This window comes from Gopherus flavomarginatus, chromosome 7 (genome assembly GCF_025201925.1).
Source record: "Gopherus flavomarginatus isolate rGopFla2 chromosome 7, rGopFla2.mat.asm, whole genome shotgun sequence".
In the NCBI taxonomy this organism is placed as follows: Eukaryota; Metazoa; Chordata; order Testudines; family Testudinidae; genus Gopherus; species Gopherus flavomarginatus.
In genome coordinates, this window is record NC_066623.1 from 105,353,489 (window position 1) to 105,370,817 (window position 17,329).

Here is a 17,329-nt window from a genome sequence, read left to right on the forward strand (position 1 = left end):
TCACCCGTAACCGTCAGGAGCTCCAACGTGCAGGGGCCCGGGGAGTCAGAAAACTCGTTCTCCAGTTCGTCATCGCTGTCGTCCCCGCATTCAAGCATTCTCTCTTGCATTTCTGCATCATGGGTCAGCAGTGATAGAACGAGAATGCGTGAATTATTTACAGCATTAGCGATCAAGGACAAGAGCAGACCTGGATCCATGCTTGCTGCAAAATGGCGTTTCCCTCACTGCAGCCAGTAAAAACAGCGCGAACTGACTGTGTGCCGTTTACAGGAAGGGGGGGGGGCTGTACCCAGAACCACCCAGGACGGGGACTTTGATCCCATCATGCACTGGGCTAGTAACCCATAATTCCAAAGGGCAGGGACCCGTGCAGGAACTGTGGGATAGGTACCCAGAGTGCAACGCTCAGGGAAAAGATGGACGCCAGGGAACATGGACGCTCAACATCGATGTAAGTAGCCCTAGTGTGGACGCGCAAAATCGATTTTATAAAGCCTGCTTTATAAAATCGATTTTATTAACATCGATTTTACCCTGTAGTGTGGACGTGGGCTAAGACAGATAAGAGAAAGATAAAACTTTACCTCTTTGCAGACTGCTGTATCAGTGGGGAGATCAGATGGAAACGTATGTAAGCTGAAATTTGAAAAAGGTTGACATGAGCAACTGTAGAAACAATGGCAGCTTCAAACATGTAAATATTTCTTTCTCCAAACCATTTCTTATCTCCAGTTAATTTTCTATGAACTACATATAAATGGTTATTCAGAGATGGTATTTTTATCTGTATTAAGTTATCACCATAGAAATTTTAGCCCTCCAACACTTACTCAATATAATCTTTTTAACTGAAGATTTAAAGAAAAGCATAAAGTTGTATTTCACCTTGCAAAATATTGCTTTATAATACAGGATACTTAAGGAACACACATTTTTGGTGACAACAGCTATAGTTCTTACACAGGATAAAATTACTCAGGGCAAGTACTGTATCTTTGCATGTTTGCTTACATAAATTAATTTTACACTTTTCTTTCTAAAACAACCTAAAGATGCTGTACAACAAAAAAACCCTATAATTATACATACTCTACTTTAAAAAGTTTCTCACTAAAAATTAAAATGAGTCATGTTTCTGAGCAGAACATCAAAAATAGAAACAGTTTAATGTTTACTGGCTCTCAACGATTCCAGATCACATTTCCTCAGTTTACAGGGGAAAAAGAGAAGTTGGTTTGGTTTCGGTTTTTTAAAACTACAAGGCCTCCAAACTCAAGGTTAGTTCTTTCCCTCTCAGGCACTGTCACCTGTACGATGCTTTTGGTGCCAAATTCTGCCCTCAGTTATTCCATTAGAAGAAGCAACACCTGTCAAGCAATTATTAAACAGTGGTATCAGAGCCCTCGTCCAGACTAACCCGCGGCATCGGCGGGTTAAAATCGATTGCTCGGGGATCGATATATCGCGTCTAGTCTGGACGCGGTGTATCGATCCCCGAGCGCGCTTACATCGATTCCAGAACTCCATCAATCCGAACGGAGTTCCGGAATCGACGCGGAGAGCCGCGGACATCGATGCCGCGCCGTCCAGACTGGTGAGTACCTCGATTTTAGAAATTCGACTTCAGCTACGTTATTCCCGTAGCTGAAGTTGCGTATCTAAAATCGATTTTAATTCTAGTCTGGACGTGGCCAGAGATACTGCAGATTCTCCTGTACTAATAAGAAAAAAACAGTAGCATCAGCTATAATGTCACTGTATTAGAGGTACATTATTTTTAACAATCTATACTTCTGTAGCTCTTACCATTCAGCATTCTCCAATCTCTTTACAAACATTAATGGGCTACACCTCACAACAATCCTGTGAGGAAGATAAGTGTCATCTACATTTTATATTTGGTGAAATAAGGCCCAAACGGTCTTATAGCTCAACAGATGGAGCGAAACAGTCGAACGGGACTCCTTCCAGGACCTTCTCACGATTGGTCCAACACTGCAGCGAGATGAGAATCATCAGGGGAATGGTGACGATCCTTTTCAGGTGGTCCCTGGATTGGGAATAGGTTGACACCAGCCATTGCTGTAGGGGCCACACGCGGAGCCTGGCATGGCGGACCACGTATGTGCAAGCTGCCATGTGGCCTAGTAGGTGCAATCAAGCACGACCCCAATGACTTCTGTCCTTTGAACTGGAACTAATGTGGACAACCAATAGTCCCAAGGAGAGGCATGTGACTTGTAGTACACTGACGTTGCATTGGACATGAGCCTTGGAGCTGCCTTTGACTGGCCAGCCATCAAGGTACGGGTAAATCTGGATACCCCAACACCTGAGGTAGGCTGTGACTACCACCATGCACATGGTAAACATCCTTAGCCAGGCCAAACGGAAGGACTGCAAACTAGTAGTGGGCCAAACCCACCATAAAACAGAGAAAGTGGCTGAGTCCTGGGAATATTGCTACATGAAAGCATACGTCTTTCAGGTCGAGGGTAGCATCAGTAGCATCAGTAGCGCCACTCCTGGATCCAGGGATGGGATAATGGAGGCCTGGGAGACAATGCAAAACTTTAGCTTCTTTAGGTATCTGTTGAGGTCTCACAGGTCCAGGATGGGACGCAGACAACCCTTGGCCTCAGACCCTTGGGATCAGAAAATACCAGGAATAGAAACCTCCTCCACCACCCCAGCTGTAAGAGCCCCTGAACCTCTCGTGAGAAGGGTCCCTGAAGATGGACGGGGAGAGGCATGGGTGTGTGTGTGGAAATAAATTGGAGGGTGTAGCTGTGCACCACCGTACTGAGGACCCAGTGGTCCAAAGTTATCGCCAACCATGCTGGGAGGAAAAAGGAAAGGCAGTTGCAAAAAACTGGGAAAAATCGCATCCAGAGACTAGACTGGGTGGTCACTCTCAGGCGCACCCTCAGAATGACTTTTTAGCTCCTTGCTTAGAGTGGGTCGAGCCTGACTGGGCAGAGGGTGGGGGCGGGTGGCTCATGCGCTGTCTATAGTCCTTGGGGTTTTTGTGCAGCAGATCTTGCCAGGGCTGGCTCCCTTGCCCCTGAGGTAGTTGCAGTTTGAACTGCTTACGTGCCGGGCCCGGAACGTAGAGCCCCAGGGCTTTCAGGGTGGTTCGGGAGTCCTTAAGCCCATGTAATTTTTTGTCTGTCTGCTCTGCAAACAGGGCCTGGCCATCGAAGGAGAGGTCCTAAATTGACTGCTGAACCTCAGAGGACAACCAGGAGAGGAGCAGCCGGGATGCTCGCAGCACAGAGATGGCAGACGCCATGGTGCAGACGGAGGAGTCTGCCATGTCAGACACCACTTGAAGGGCCGCCCTGGCAGCAGCTGTCCCCTCATCAAGGATCGCCCGGAATTCTTTATGGGAACCTTCTTTCAGAACAAATCCAATCTCCTGGAGTCCTTATTTTTGGGGGCAGCTCCGGGTTGCCCCTGACATTCCCTGTGATTAACTGCCTCGACCACCAGTGAATTTGGGTCAGGATGGGAGTAAAGGTATTAATGCCACTTAGTTAGGACAAAGTACTTACACTCTGCCCATTTGGAAATGGGGGGCAGAGAGAAGAGTATCTTCAATACCCCTTCGTGAAGGGGAAGAGCCACCCTAGCAGGGGCTGTGGAGGAGAGGACATTGAACAGGGAGTCCGCTTGCTCGTCCAACTCCTCCGCCTGCAGGCTAAGGTTGGATGTGACCCTCTTCAACTGCTCCAGGTGCGCCTTAGCGTCATCCTGAGGAACCAGGTGAGGGGGCTCCATGATGGCCTCAGCCGGTGACGGGGAGGAGGAGGCCAATACCACTGGTTCCATGGTAGCCATTGGTGGTCCAGCAGGCTGTTCCCTTTGGTCCACATGGACTTGCGTGGTCTTATCCTCTGGGGCCTCAAGCACTGGAGGGAGTTGGGTAGTCAAGGCCACCAGCCTGCCCGAGGCGTCTGACACCAAGTGGGCAGGCTGGGATTGCTGGGTGAACCCTCACAGGTTCCAAGGGTACCACAGGACCGGCCACTCGGCAGGTTTTGGTACCAATGATGCAGGCAGCACCGAGGGTCTGGGAGTCTGCCCCATCGATGTGGAGCCTTGCTCCATACCAGAGCCATGTCCAGAGCAATTGCTACCCGGTGACCAGGATCCACTGGAACGGCAACTCCATGCCTGGTGATAACTGCAGTCACACCTACAGGAGGACTGGTCCAAGCATGATGTGCGCCTCCATGGGGACCTTGGTGACCGCCGGCACTTGGCAGATCCACAATGGAAGACCAGTGATCCATGCCTCACGCTTTGAGACCGGTACTGGGATGAGGAGCAGAACCTGGAGGTATCATGGGCTGGGTGCCAGGGAGATCTCCCCAAATACGGTGACACTCATCTTTAGGCATTTTCCCTGTACACTGAGTTCCCAGATGTGCCCATAATCTTAAAGTTAAGCATTTGATGTTATCATTGTAGTAGGGGAATCTGCAAGAATGGAACGGCTGTGTGGGGTTTGATCAGTTCCTTTCATCAGCTGAATGACTGTAGAACACATTGGGGAAATGACAGTAACCTGCCTAGTATGTGTTGATTTGGTTTGTAAACTGTTCAAAGCCATCCATGTAGATCTCAGAGGTATAATCTGGCATGCTGGACTGCAGAGTCTCAAGATGACGTGTGTCCCAGCAGTTGACAACAATCTCTTACTGTTAACTTGAGGACTTCCTTGAATTTTTGATATTGCCTTATACTCACCCATTTGTCTATATCCATCTGTTGTCTCTTCTCTTATACTTAGATTGTAAGATTTTTGTTCTGTCATTGTACAGCACCTAGCACAATGGGATCCTGATATTGCAATGGCTCATAGGCACTATGGTAACACAAATAGTACATAATAAAAAGTCCCAGGAAGGGTGAGGTTCCCTTGTAGGAGGAAATGTATTATCAAGTCCCTTTAAGAATCTAGCAACTATAGTGTGTGAAAAGAATCGGCCTTCTCTTAACACACCGGTGGTATGCTGATACAGATAACAAGTGGACTCTCAAAGAAGAGGCAGAATCCATGAGACTTTAGATGGAGCACATCGTCTAGAATCAGAAATATCCTAGCTTGTGATGGGACCAATTGTTGACTCAATAAAAAAGAGGGAAATCCTTTCCATCTATGGGCAAAGCATTTCAAAGTAGAGCTTTTCCCGGAGTGAAGCAGTGTAGTTTTCACCCTCTCTGAACACGACTGTCTGCCTGTGACGATCAGCAAATTATCCTCTGTGTTGTCAGAGGGTCTCTGTCTCTCGAATGGGATGGAGTACTTGTCCATTTCTCTGAGATAGGAGATTTTGAGATAGTGACAGAAAGAGAAATGATTCTCTGTATAGCTCTAACAAGATTTACACACCAGTGTTGTTTGAGCCATGCTGCGGCTACCAGCCTGACTTTTGATCTGCCCCTGATTTTTTATTGCACCCTTTTGCTTTACTCCAGCAGGAAGGTGTCCATTACTTTGTTTCTGCATGTCTTCATTCATTACAGTGGGCAATACAGTATTGTCCTGAGATTCAAGTAGGTCCACCTTTGGATATGCCCACTTCCTGAAAAGCTTGGAAATCACTGAGGCTTTTGAGGACCATTTATGCTGGTTCTGAGTCCTCCTGCTAAGAGATTCTGCTTACACATGGTCTTCTCTTATCAGATGCAAGCTACTGGATGAGAAACTAGAGATTGTCACTTTGCTCCTGAGCATATCATCAAGCTGCTGCTTGAAGGAAGAGGAAGTGAACTGTGTTGACGAATTCTGGAGGTTTTTGTTCTTCTAATGTGGATGTCTGTTCCGGTAGGCTTGTGTGTGGTGTGATTAGAACCTCCTTTGAAAGTAGTAGGCCTAAAAAGTTGTTAATGAATCCTGTTTTGCAATTGGAAAGCTGACAGTAGGATTACTCCTGAGGGCATTCTACGACAAAAAATTAAAAATTCTGCACCAAAAAATTAAAAATTCTGCAAAATTCTTTGTCAATAAATAAATGCAGAGGCTCCAGCATAGCAGTAGGGAGCACAAGTCGCTAGCTGCACAAAGGTGGGAGATCACACTGCAGCCTCCCCACCCCAGGGGCACAGACTCTGTGATGAGACTGCACCCTACCCTGCCACAGCACAGGGCCTGGGCCTGCCCCAGAAGCACCCTGAGGCCTTGCCTCTCTGCACCAGGTGCACCAGGTGTGGGATAGGCAGGCTCAACCAAGCAGGATCCAAGTGTCGAGGGGCTCAGTGTGGGGGGATCCAGGTGTGGAGTGAGAGGATTCCATGTGGGACAATCTGGGTACAGGTAGCTCAGTAGGGCGTCTAGATGTGGGGGGGATCTGGATGCACAGAGGCATGTTGGGTGGGGGGGTACAGGTGCAGGAGCAATGGAACTCTGCAGGGGCTTCCAGATGAAGGTGGTTGGGGCTCAGTGGAGGGGTCTGGGTGTCTCAGCATGGGGGCCTGGGTGCTGGGGAAGTGGAGCTTGGTGGGGTGGGGGTCTGGGTGCAGCTAGTTGGTGGTCAGTGGCATGGGAGTCTAGATGTGGGGGCTCAGAGTGGTGCAGGGAGGTGGGGCTTGTCAGGATAGGGGTTTGAGTGCACTGAGCTCAGTTTGGGGTGGGCTGGGTGCCAGGATGGGGGTCTGGAGGCAGGGAGCCTGGGTGTAGAGGGCTCCAGATGTGGGGGTTGAGGTTCAGTGGGGTGGGATTCAGATACAGAGGGTTAGGGGGGTTCTGGGTGTACATGGTGAGGCTTGGCAGGGGTGTCTGGGTATGGGAGGTCTGGATGCATGGGGGTTGTGTGGATGGGGGAGCAGCTCCCTGTACAGTGACCCCTTCTCCTGAAGCTGAGGAGTGATGGGGCAGGAAGCAGGGGAGGATGCTGAGCTTCCTGCAGCTGGGGGAGGTTTCTGGGGGTGGGTTTCACACAGCCCCAGCCACTCCTTGCAGGGGAAAAGAAAGTGCTGTCCTCTCCTGCCTCCAGCCGAGTTGGGTCTAGGAGCTGATCCCGGCTCAGGATAGGAATCACTGGCTGGGGTTTCCCCAGCCCTGCAGTGATTTACCTCTCTGCGGCTGCTCTGGGTGCCTGAAATTATGTAGTTGCACAGCTAGGGAGTGGTGCATGACTGCTCTTGCAACTTCCCTTTGCTTCCCTGTCCCTTTCTTCTGCAGGGAAGTAAAGAAATCTGCAGGGGACATGAATTCTTCCCATGCGCAGTGGCACAGAATTCCCCCAGAAGTAGAAGATGAATGCTTCTCAGAAGAACTGGAGGGCTGGGAAGGCCAAAGGATCTAGCTGTGGCCCTGGAGGATATGATCTTCTCAAGCACTTTCACTAGTTTTCTCTAAAGAGGCCCTGGGCTTCTGCAGTCAGGCCTGAGGGGCAGAACCAGGAATGTCTTTGACGTACAAGGGAGTAGCCACAATCTGAGAAGGGGCCTAGGCCTAAGGCCTGGAGAAACAGAAGGGGTTTGTGGAACTTGTGTGGGTGAAATTTCTTCAGACACCGCACCAGCCTGCTTGGGAGCATGGCCTCCAATGCTGAAAGCTGTGAATGCTGCTCTGTTGTTGCCGACACTGAGACTCCTGTGTCAGAGTGCCAGGTAGTTAAGAATCACAGTGCTTCTTCTTTCTCTTATGTTGAGTATACTCAGTGCTGGAGTGCATACATTTTTCCTTCTGTTCAGGTGGGTCTTTAGAAACATCCTCCAGGGCCAAGAAGTCAGTGCCTGGACCTGATGGAATGGGTTAGTGCCACAGTAGATGTCGCTGACCCTTTATTAGGTTTTGGGGCCAGAGTAGGTGTCCATTTAGTTGGTGCCATAAAGGCAATCAGAGGCACCATAGCTGGCTTAGGCACAGGAGTCTTAGTAGATGCTGGCAGCTCCCCAGCCCAGACTTGGGTTGAAAAGACCTGGCATTCAAGCATTTTACTGAGGTTGGTGCTAACACAGGTGTGAATATCTGCTTCTTGGACCCTGGAGGATGACTGCCTGAGCACAGAAGTAGATCCCTTCTGTCCTCTGCAGTGGTGAAGGAAGAAATGGGACAGTTAGAGGTGCACACTTCCTTATAATAACGATGACATGTGAAGTAAGAAAATGCATTTAGGAACTTGCATACTCCCCAACAGACACGGCTTGGAAAAAGCATTCCGTGTCCTCACAATAAGGAGTTAAACACTTACAAAAGGGGGTTTATAACCGAAATGCCAACCGGCACTTAACAACAGTGATGTTCTGTACTGCTTGGAGTTTAGAAAAAAAGAGGAGCTACAAGTCCTAATTCTAAACAAATTGCCAGTACTATTCAGGTGCCAGTACTATTGCACAGGAAAAGCTTTGTTTTGCACATTTTGTTTAATACACCAGCGAATGGGGGTTACCTTTGGGGATTTTGAATTTATTGTCCTTCTTGTACCACACACAGCCGTGGTGTGTGCTCAGAATTCTGACTGGGTGCTCCGTGTCAGGGCAATCAGATGCCTTCAGAGAGAAGTCAGTGGCTAATATAGAAACAGAATATGTGGGTTACTATATTTCAAATCCACAACCGTTGGCATAAGTGTGCAACTTGCAAAACTGTAAACAAACTGCTCTCCTCTTTTCTATGTCACCATAGTGTATTTAATAGCACACTGCCTTCGGGAACTAAAGGTCATGAATTTAGATCCCATAACAGATCTTTGGCTCATATCCAGAGCCAACCCTGAAGTGAATAACAGATAGGCTAATAAGTCTCAGTCAAGAGATAAGTTCTTCATTCTTTTTACTTCTGATAACAGATCCAGTTGCGATAAGAGTCTGTTATTCTTCCCAAAAGAACAGGGATAACCAAACAACACGGCCTCTCTCAGTAAATCAGATTCTCAGGTCTATAGCTGTATGCAGGCTACTCATGAGTGCACCATGGCTGCTCTGTTGGGCTACATGGTCCATGCACTAAGAATATCTTAAAACAGACATTTTCAGATTAAATTCGCCCTGAAATTTAAACTTATCTAAAGGATGCTTGAATAAAAGCTCAGAAAAACAAATGTTTCCACATTTTCTCTCCATTTCAAAAGGAACAGTTTGAAACCACATATTCATTTAAAAGAAAAAGATCATTTCTCAGAACTTCCCATTCTGAAACTGAGCAGAATGGGGAAGAGAAACATGACAGAGACCAAGCAAATACTAGCGTCTCACTCACCTATATATTTGTTTTCTTCAGGTAAGTGCAAGTCCTGATTTAACGGAAAGTCACTGGCCCATAAATCACGCCAATATTTGTCAATATCTGTGAAAAACATGAAATTAGTCTATTAACAGCAGATAGATTTAACAGGGCAGTAGCCACTGCATCAATACCTAGTTGCTTACCCCTAGAACTAGATACCTTCCTTCCGATGTTTCTGTCTGTATGTCTATTTGCAGAACAACTGGCGCTCCTTTCCTGATGCCATTGTGGCTCACCTTCACCCCTTCCTCTTAACACCCTTCTTAAAACTCACTTCAAGCAGGATTAGAAACAATAAGCATATTTAAAAGTAACTCAGAACAGCGTGCATTAGCATCGCAAGTTACTACATCGTCATCTTGTCTTGTCCTTCAATACACGTATTTTCATCACCATTCATTATTTATTTGGGATGGGGAGGAAAGCTCACTACGATCCCTCTTTCTCCTTCATCAGAAAGACTCTGCCCTTCAAGCCAGATGGACTGGACTCAGCTAATGCTAAACAGAAGAGAGTTGCCAAAGCACAAAGCACCCAAGCCATTACTGACTCATAATGAAGTCAAGATCACAGCTGAGAATTCATCCTCCCACTCTCACTCCTGTGTGGTTGCACATTGCACTGTCACCTTTTTAATGGTCTCAATGAGCACTTTAAAAGATCTCTAAACACTTCAGCGGGTCATTTTACCTTCCACACTGTACTGTGTCCCAAACCATCTCTCCTTTAGATGACATTTTCTTTTACTGGCAGCAGACAACAGAACAAGGTTTGCTCTCACAGGGCAGAGCTGGTTAAGGACATCAGCAATGATCTATAAAGACAAAGGCATAATAACTCAGTTAAAATGCAACTTTAGCTACTCCTGTCCAACTGTATTTTTAAATTACTCTGAAAGTTCAGAAGACAAAGGACTACAAATGAACTCCTAAACCAAGCAATTTGTTTTCTGCACCCGAAAAGTATAAAAGTGATCCAATTAATCTAGAAAACCTGATTCAATATGCCTAAATTCCCTGTACACCCTCAATAAATAACGTATCCAGCTCAAATATATACATTGAAAGCTATAGTGCTACTTACTTCAGGCTTGTATTCAAGCAGAAGCTGATCGCCTGTCAAAAAGTCCTCCTTACAAAATATATGTATGTTCTCACAAAGACTTTCAACATAATCAACTGGATCAGCCTGTAAAATGAGTAAAATTGTGTTTCACACAACAGACAACTAAAATTTAACACTTTTTGCTGAGTACAGCTTGTGTGCTACATTACAAAGTTTTGGTTTTGGTTGTTGAGTCTAAATGCAATTCATAAACAATTATGCAACATTAGAGGGGCCTTCCTCAAGAAGAAACAATGAAAAAATGGTCCCTTCTGCCTATCTAGTGATTAAGTACAGAGAAATAATAAGGTTTGATGCTACTTTTACAAAAACAAAGAGAATAACCATATTAGCCTCGCTAGAATTATGGTCTTGTCTATACCATTGGTTGGAACACACATATGCCTCATATTCACAGATAGCAGCTGTCTGTGTTGTTGATGGGCTTTGGGGGGTTTTTGGTTGTTTTATTAAAGTGGCTATAGCTCACATGTGACTAATGCAGTGAAGTCTACAATAGTTTCTTACCAGTGAAGAGGGAAATCCAGAAAATATCATTACTGCTGCACTAATTCAATTATTTAGCCTAACTCCATCCCACTATTCAGACTGGCCTTACTTTCTGAAGTTACTTATAAGCATTGCTCTCAAAAACAGTATTGAGGAGACCCAGAATGCACTGGTGCAGCCATGGTAGTAAAAAGTATGTGGGCATGTTGAAAGAGTTCTGTCAAACACAGTGTTGCTGCATGAATCCCCACACTATTTCAGAGACAAGCAAGACAATCAACTATTTCACACAATCCACGTCTCCACGACAGCTCCCTCACTTATGGCCTGATCTTGTGATGTGCTGAGGACATTCGCCTCCATTTAAATCAGAGGGAATTGAGTGATTAGGTCCCCTTGCATGGAGACCCTCTCTGAGCTTCAGTTTCTCTCACCATTATCCTTGAGAAAAGAAATGAAGGTTATTTACCTGTAACCAGAGTTCTTCAAGATAGAATCTGAATAGTCACACTCATGGGATGGGCAGGAAGATGCAACTCAGATGGTGGAACCTTCTCATAGCAGTGCCCATTAGAAAATTCATGCATCCCTCCTACTCTTCCCCTCTATGTTCCTGAACATTTTGAGGACAAGGCTATAAAAGGGGCACCCTTTGCCATCTCAGTTCATTCTTCTAACCTCCCCAGACACAGAATTCTATTAGAACTCCAATAAAAGTGGAGAAGGAGTGTGAATATACAGAATTCATCTCAAAGAACTCCAGTTACAAGTAACCAACCTTCATTTCTTTGACCACCTTCTACATATTCCCACTCATAGCACAGTTTGGCAAGCTGTACTTCACAAACAAGGTGGGACTCAGAGTCCTGACTGAACAGGGACTGTAGAACTGCTCTATGAAATTAAGCGTCTGATCAACTGTGACATTATCCAGGGGACAATCTGGACTGATAAACAGCTGTGTCCTGTTCTCCAGTCTGGGGTGCCTTTTATACTGCTTTGCTGTGAAAGCTACCACTCCGCGGCTGCTCACACAGACTCCAGCATGTAAATTACTCCCAGTTAAATTGTATGAGTGTGATAGCCAGCCACTCTTGAATTACACTGTAGAGTAATAGCAGCAAATTCCCAGCCCCAAACTTTCTCCAGAAATGTAAGGGTTATACTGCCTAGCTCTCTCCTGGAAAATACAAGCTCATATAAAGTCTGTCATTTTATTAACAGAAAATTATATGCACAAATCCTGCTATCCCAAATGGAGTTTCCCAAATGCCTCAATCCAAACACTCTGGTCTAGATAAAACAAGTTTATTAACTACAAAAGAATAGATTTTGAGTGAATACAAATAACAAGGATATAAGACGACAAAGAGTCCTGTGGCACCTTATAGATTAACAGAGGTACTGGAGCATAAGCTTTCGTGGGTGAATACCCACTTCGTCAGATGCATGTAGTGGAAATGCTCCAATACGTCTGTTAGTCTATAAGGTGCCACAGAACTCTTTGTCGCTTTTTACAGATCCAGACTAGCACGGCTACATCTCTGATACTTGATACCATGCAAGGGTATAAGAGTTAGAATAGATTACAAGAAAAATAAAAATAAAAAGCATCTAATGCCTAACTTAACAACTGAAGTAAATTCAAAGCAAAGTCTCTCTCACCACATTTCAGCAGTCTTAGCCCACGTCCAGACTAACCCGCGGCATCGGCGGGTTAAAATCGATTGCTCGGGGATCGATATATCGCGTCTAGTCTGGACGTGATGTATCGATCCCCGAGGGCGCTTACATCGATTCCGGAACTCCATCAACCCGAACGGAGTTCCGGAATCGACACGGAGAGCCGCGGACATTGATGCCGCGCCGTCTGGACGGGTGAGTACCTCGATTTTAGAAATTCGACTTCGGCTACGTTATTCACGTAGCTGAAGTTGCGTATCTAAAATCGATTTTAATACCCTAGTCTGGACGTGGCCTTACTGGATGAATCTCCTTCAGTCAGGATCCCTCCCCCAGTCCAGTGCTGCTTCAGGTCTTGTGAATGCCGTGAGTAGAGAGGAAGAGATCATTTGGGGTGTCTACTCTCCCTTCTTATAGTTCTTTCTCTTCTTGGAGAAGCATTTCCAGCTGAGGTTCATGAATTGCATTAGCACTAAACTGAGGTCCCAAGATGGTATTTGGGTCTTTTATAGGCAGTTGCATATTGGCATGTCCCTTCATAAATTCCTTAACTTTGTTTTGTGCCAAGATAGAGTTATTAACTGTTAATGCACAGTGGACCATAGTTGCTACATATCCTTTAAAGGAGGAAATGGAAAGACCTGGAAGACTTGAATATATCAAGTATTCAATAATATAATGTACCAGTGCGCCAGTGTTGATCAATATGTTTCTCTCTTATTCACTTGACAAATCTATTCCACCTGTGATTGTTGCTTGTTTTCTAATGTTAAGCAGTATTTCTGCACTTCTAAAGGGCAAGATTTTCCAAGGACCATTCAAGTCCTATAGTCCATGCAATCAGGTGCAGTGATTAAGGGTCCAGATGCTGAGTTAGTAAGTTCAGTAACACCAGGAGAGGTTTGTATAAGTCCAAGTGCCACTGTTAACATGGCAGTGGTTGGCAACCTGAATTATCCTTGCTCCATCCTGTCTCATCTACTTAATCACACAATGGATGAGAGGGAAGGGTGAAAAGCATAGAACAGACACTTCCCCGAGTTCAGGAGAAAAGAGTCCAATATGGGTAGATTGACTTTCCCTGCTCTCAAGCAAAACTTGGGACACCTTGAATTCTGTTTGATCATGATCAGATTTATGTCCAGGAATCCCCACAGGGTGAAGATCTTGTCTATCACCAATTTCGTTAACAACCACTCATGAAGTTCCATTGTATCTTTGCTCTGTTGACCCGCCACCAGACTGTTGTCACTGCCTATTAGTTATACAGCTACCTAATGTTGTGCTAGATACTCCAGTCCCATAATGTCACTGCTTCCTTTCATAACAAAGAAGAGTGAGCCCCTCACTGTTAGCTAATATAATACATTGCTGTTATGTTGTCTGTGATGGCCTGCATGCAGTACCTCATTCGGCATGCAATATAGAAAAGATGTGAGAACCCAATGAATTTTTCTCAGTTCCAGGATATTTGTACGCAGTCTCCTTTCCTGAGTACTCCAATTACCTCAAACTGTTAACTAGTTGAAATGTGCTCCCCATGCCTGGTTGGAGGCAACGAAAGTGATTGTTTTCAACAGAACTGGACGGATAAACACCGCTCCCAGGTCACTGGCACACTGAGTCCATGTCAAATATAGCAGTATATCTTTTAGGGTTATCAAATCTTGTGAATGTGCTGTCTATAGTTGGTCTGTAATTTAATGCCAGTCAATGCTGCTGACTTCTCATTCTGAGCCGAGCACAAAGTACAACACAAGTGGCTGAAAACACAAGGCCCATGAAACCTAGGAAGAACAAACAGCAGAACCCTGTTAATTCGATCTAATGGGGACCAGGGCCAGGTAGGTTAATCACAACTCCAGATAAACTGAAGAATGGGAAAGTGCAATGCGGCTGCACCATCTAGTGGCCATAGGCGTGATCGCCCCCTTCTGGACCTGTGTTTGCTGGTTGTCTGGTTGACGTGGAGAGCCAGAGATAATGGATGGTCAGATAAATAGAGTTCTACTGTACTTTCCAAGTAGGATTTTAATGGGCCACCATTTTGGCAGATTGAAGCTTCAGAAATATCTTCTGGAAGAAATGCTCTGACCTCCTGAGAGTTGAGAACTGCTCCTATAACCTAAATCCACTGTGAAAGTAGCTGAAGAGCCTTTTTCATGTTTATCATGGAGTCCTAACTTCTTGACAAGGAAACGTATAACATAGGTATTTTGTAATTTCTGGGGGAGAAGGGGCAGAGCTGTAGAGAGGTTAAAGATTGTATTAGAAGTTATCTTGTCCAACAATGAAACAAAGGTATTTGCAATGCCTTGGTCTGACAGAGATAAGCACTTTTTAGATCGAGAGCGGCAAGCCAATCTAGGGTTGAAAGGGATGGCATGAGGGATACTTGAATCAACAAGTGGGAACTGTTTTCTAATAAAAGCACTGAGTTTCTGTTGATTTAATATTGGACAAAGCCCTCCATCTTTCTTTGATATCAGAAAATATCTGGAATAGAACGTTGACCCTTGAACTTCCTTGGCATGTTCTCTAATGCTCCCACTTCTAACGTGGACTGAATCTTCATCTTAACGCAGTCTTATGAAATGGGTCTCTAAATAGAAATAGAAGGGGGAGAATGCACTGAGTGGAAGAAGGGCTTCAAATTGAATGGCATAACCTTCTTCAGTTATCTCCAGATTCCATTTGTCAGACTTGACAGAGGAAGAAATGGTGTCCCTAGCCTCTGTTTGCCAGAGGATGGAGATGGATGGCAGGAGAGAGATCACTTGATCACTGCTTGTTAGGTTCACTCCCTCTGGGGCACCTGGCATTGGCCACTGTCGGTACACAGGATACTGGGCTAGATGGACCTTTGGTCTGACCCAGTACGGCCGTTCTTATTTTCTTATGTTCTTATTTTATGCCCTGAACAAAAGACTCTGACCTGATTTATGCCAATGTAAATCAGGAGTCGCTCCAATGTAGTCACAACTGCTGGAGAATTGGAATTAGGCCTAGAGAAAACAGAAGAAGGGATGTTTCCCAAAGAAAGAGAGAAAGAAAAACAACAACAAAACACAAGAGCAGGCACCATCTTGAGGGAGCTCATAAAATGTAAAGGAGCTAATAAAATGCAAAGCAAATGAGCTGTATAAACTAACAGTGTGGTAGGAGAGAGTTTCACTTAGAGAGAACCTATCATAAATCACTCAACACTCAGTTTTGCGGTGCCATTTAAGAAAATATTTTTCATATCCTACTACCTGCTGCTTTCTTTTCCAAATGGATAGGTGTTTGTATGTACAGCAGCTTTGCAGAATTCTACTCTTCTAGGGCAAGTAGGTTTTTTAAATGTCAGCTATATCCTTAGTTATTTTTGTCAAACTTTATAATAAGGCTAAGTATTACAATGCAGTTACATAGCAATTACAATAAAGTTTTGCTTTTCAGTATGCATTACTAATGATTCATATGATCAGAAGCTGACTAGATGCTTGATTTACTTCGTACCATCCCATTAGTGTCCTTAATACATATTCTGTTGGAAGCCAAGTATGGAAAATACAAAGTAGTAGCACTGTGACTTTCCTCAATGCAGTTTATAATTACACTGTAATTACACTGTGTTTTTTGCTATGTAATTACAGTTAGCTTTTAAGGTTTGATCACTTTATCCAGTATCCTGAGAAGAGGTGGGCAACAAGTGTGTTGCTTGGGCTGCTAAGTTTCATGACAGCTCAGTCTTGCCAGGCTGCTGAGACTGCATACAACACAGAGAATGACAGCTTGGAGTAGGGTGTCATAAGGTCCTATTGCCCTGAATTGAGGATGTTTTCAGTACAGACCTTCTAAAAAACGTTAAAATGTATTATCAGCACGTGAAGCCTTAAATTAGAGTGTATACATGAAGACTTGGCACACCACTGCTGAAAAGTTGCCGACCCCTGATCTAATCATTGAACTGAATTACTTGAACAGACTAAAATGAAGAAAATATTCTCTCAGAAGCTGCAGAAGAAATTACTGCTGTCAAAAGCTGGTTTGGCACTTCAATAAACTGTAATTTTAGGTATTTAGCCAGCTCAATGGTTTGACTTTCTTTAATACTTGCAAGCAAAAATGTACCATTTAAAATTTGTTTAATTAATTTAAATAATTTTACTATATTATCGTAACTATATTAGGACTTAAGATAGGCTGCAATATTTTCAAAAAGGTTTATTTAAAAAACTATATTTAATTTTAATTTTAAAAATCTGATTTCAATAAAAATCCATATTTAATTTTTTAAAAATCTATTTTTATACACCCTGATTCATAAGGGTCCTGTAACAAGTATCTTACAATCTAAACTGAATGATCAAGAGAAACTGACCTTAAGTGGGAGAAAACAAAACATGAGGAAAAAGAAAACAGCTCTTGGAAGAGCACCATATACCAAAGAAATCAAATCATATTTTGATTTTATTAAAGAACAACTTCACAAGTCATAAAGTTTAACATTTCTCTATCTAGAATATAAGTTCTTTGTACTTAACAAATGCTTCTTCTTCCTCATCTATGTAAGACTATATTTTCAAAGACTCATGATGTTAGAACCATCTAACTCTCACTGACTATGGCAAATCACACAGAAAAAACCCCAATTACAATTCAAAAATCTAGGGCTTAACATCTCTACCCTCACAGAAAACATTTGAAGATTAATTTAGTACCTGATCCTGGAAATAAAATTCATTAGCTTCAATCTTCTGAATCTCTTCCCAAACTCTGTGGATGGGAAAAAAATATATACCCATT

At 44.2% G+C, this 17,329-nt stretch overlaps 1 protein-coding gene across 17 annotated transcripts in view; it reads right to left on the reverse strand.

Moving 5' to 3' along the window:
- LOC127055393 (nardilysin-like) overlaps nucleotides 1-17,329 on the reverse strand; it is a 123,587-nt gene that overhangs the window by 58,048 nt on the left and 48,210 nt on the right. For all 17 annotated transcript variants that reach the window (XR_007775470.1, XR_007775471.1, XM_050962300.1 and 14 more), the window contains 6 exons: nucleotides 17,245-17,299; nucleotides 10,325-10,429; nucleotides 9,932-10,055; nucleotides 9,215-9,301; nucleotides 8,406-8,525; nucleotides 588-639 (listed from right to left, as the gene is read on the reverse strand). Coding sequence is in view for 15 of the 17 variants with exons in the window: in XM_050962300.1 (XP_050818257.1) it covers nucleotides 588-639; nucleotides 8,406-8,525; nucleotides 9,215-9,301; nucleotides 9,932-10,055; nucleotides 10,325-10,429; nucleotides 17,245-17,299 (543 nt within the window). In the remaining 2 variants the exon portion in view is untranslated. The remainder of the gene's footprint in view (nucleotides 1-587; nucleotides 640-8,405; nucleotides 8,526-9,214; nucleotides 9,302-9,931; nucleotides 10,056-10,324; nucleotides 10,430-17,244; nucleotides 17,300-17,329) is intronic.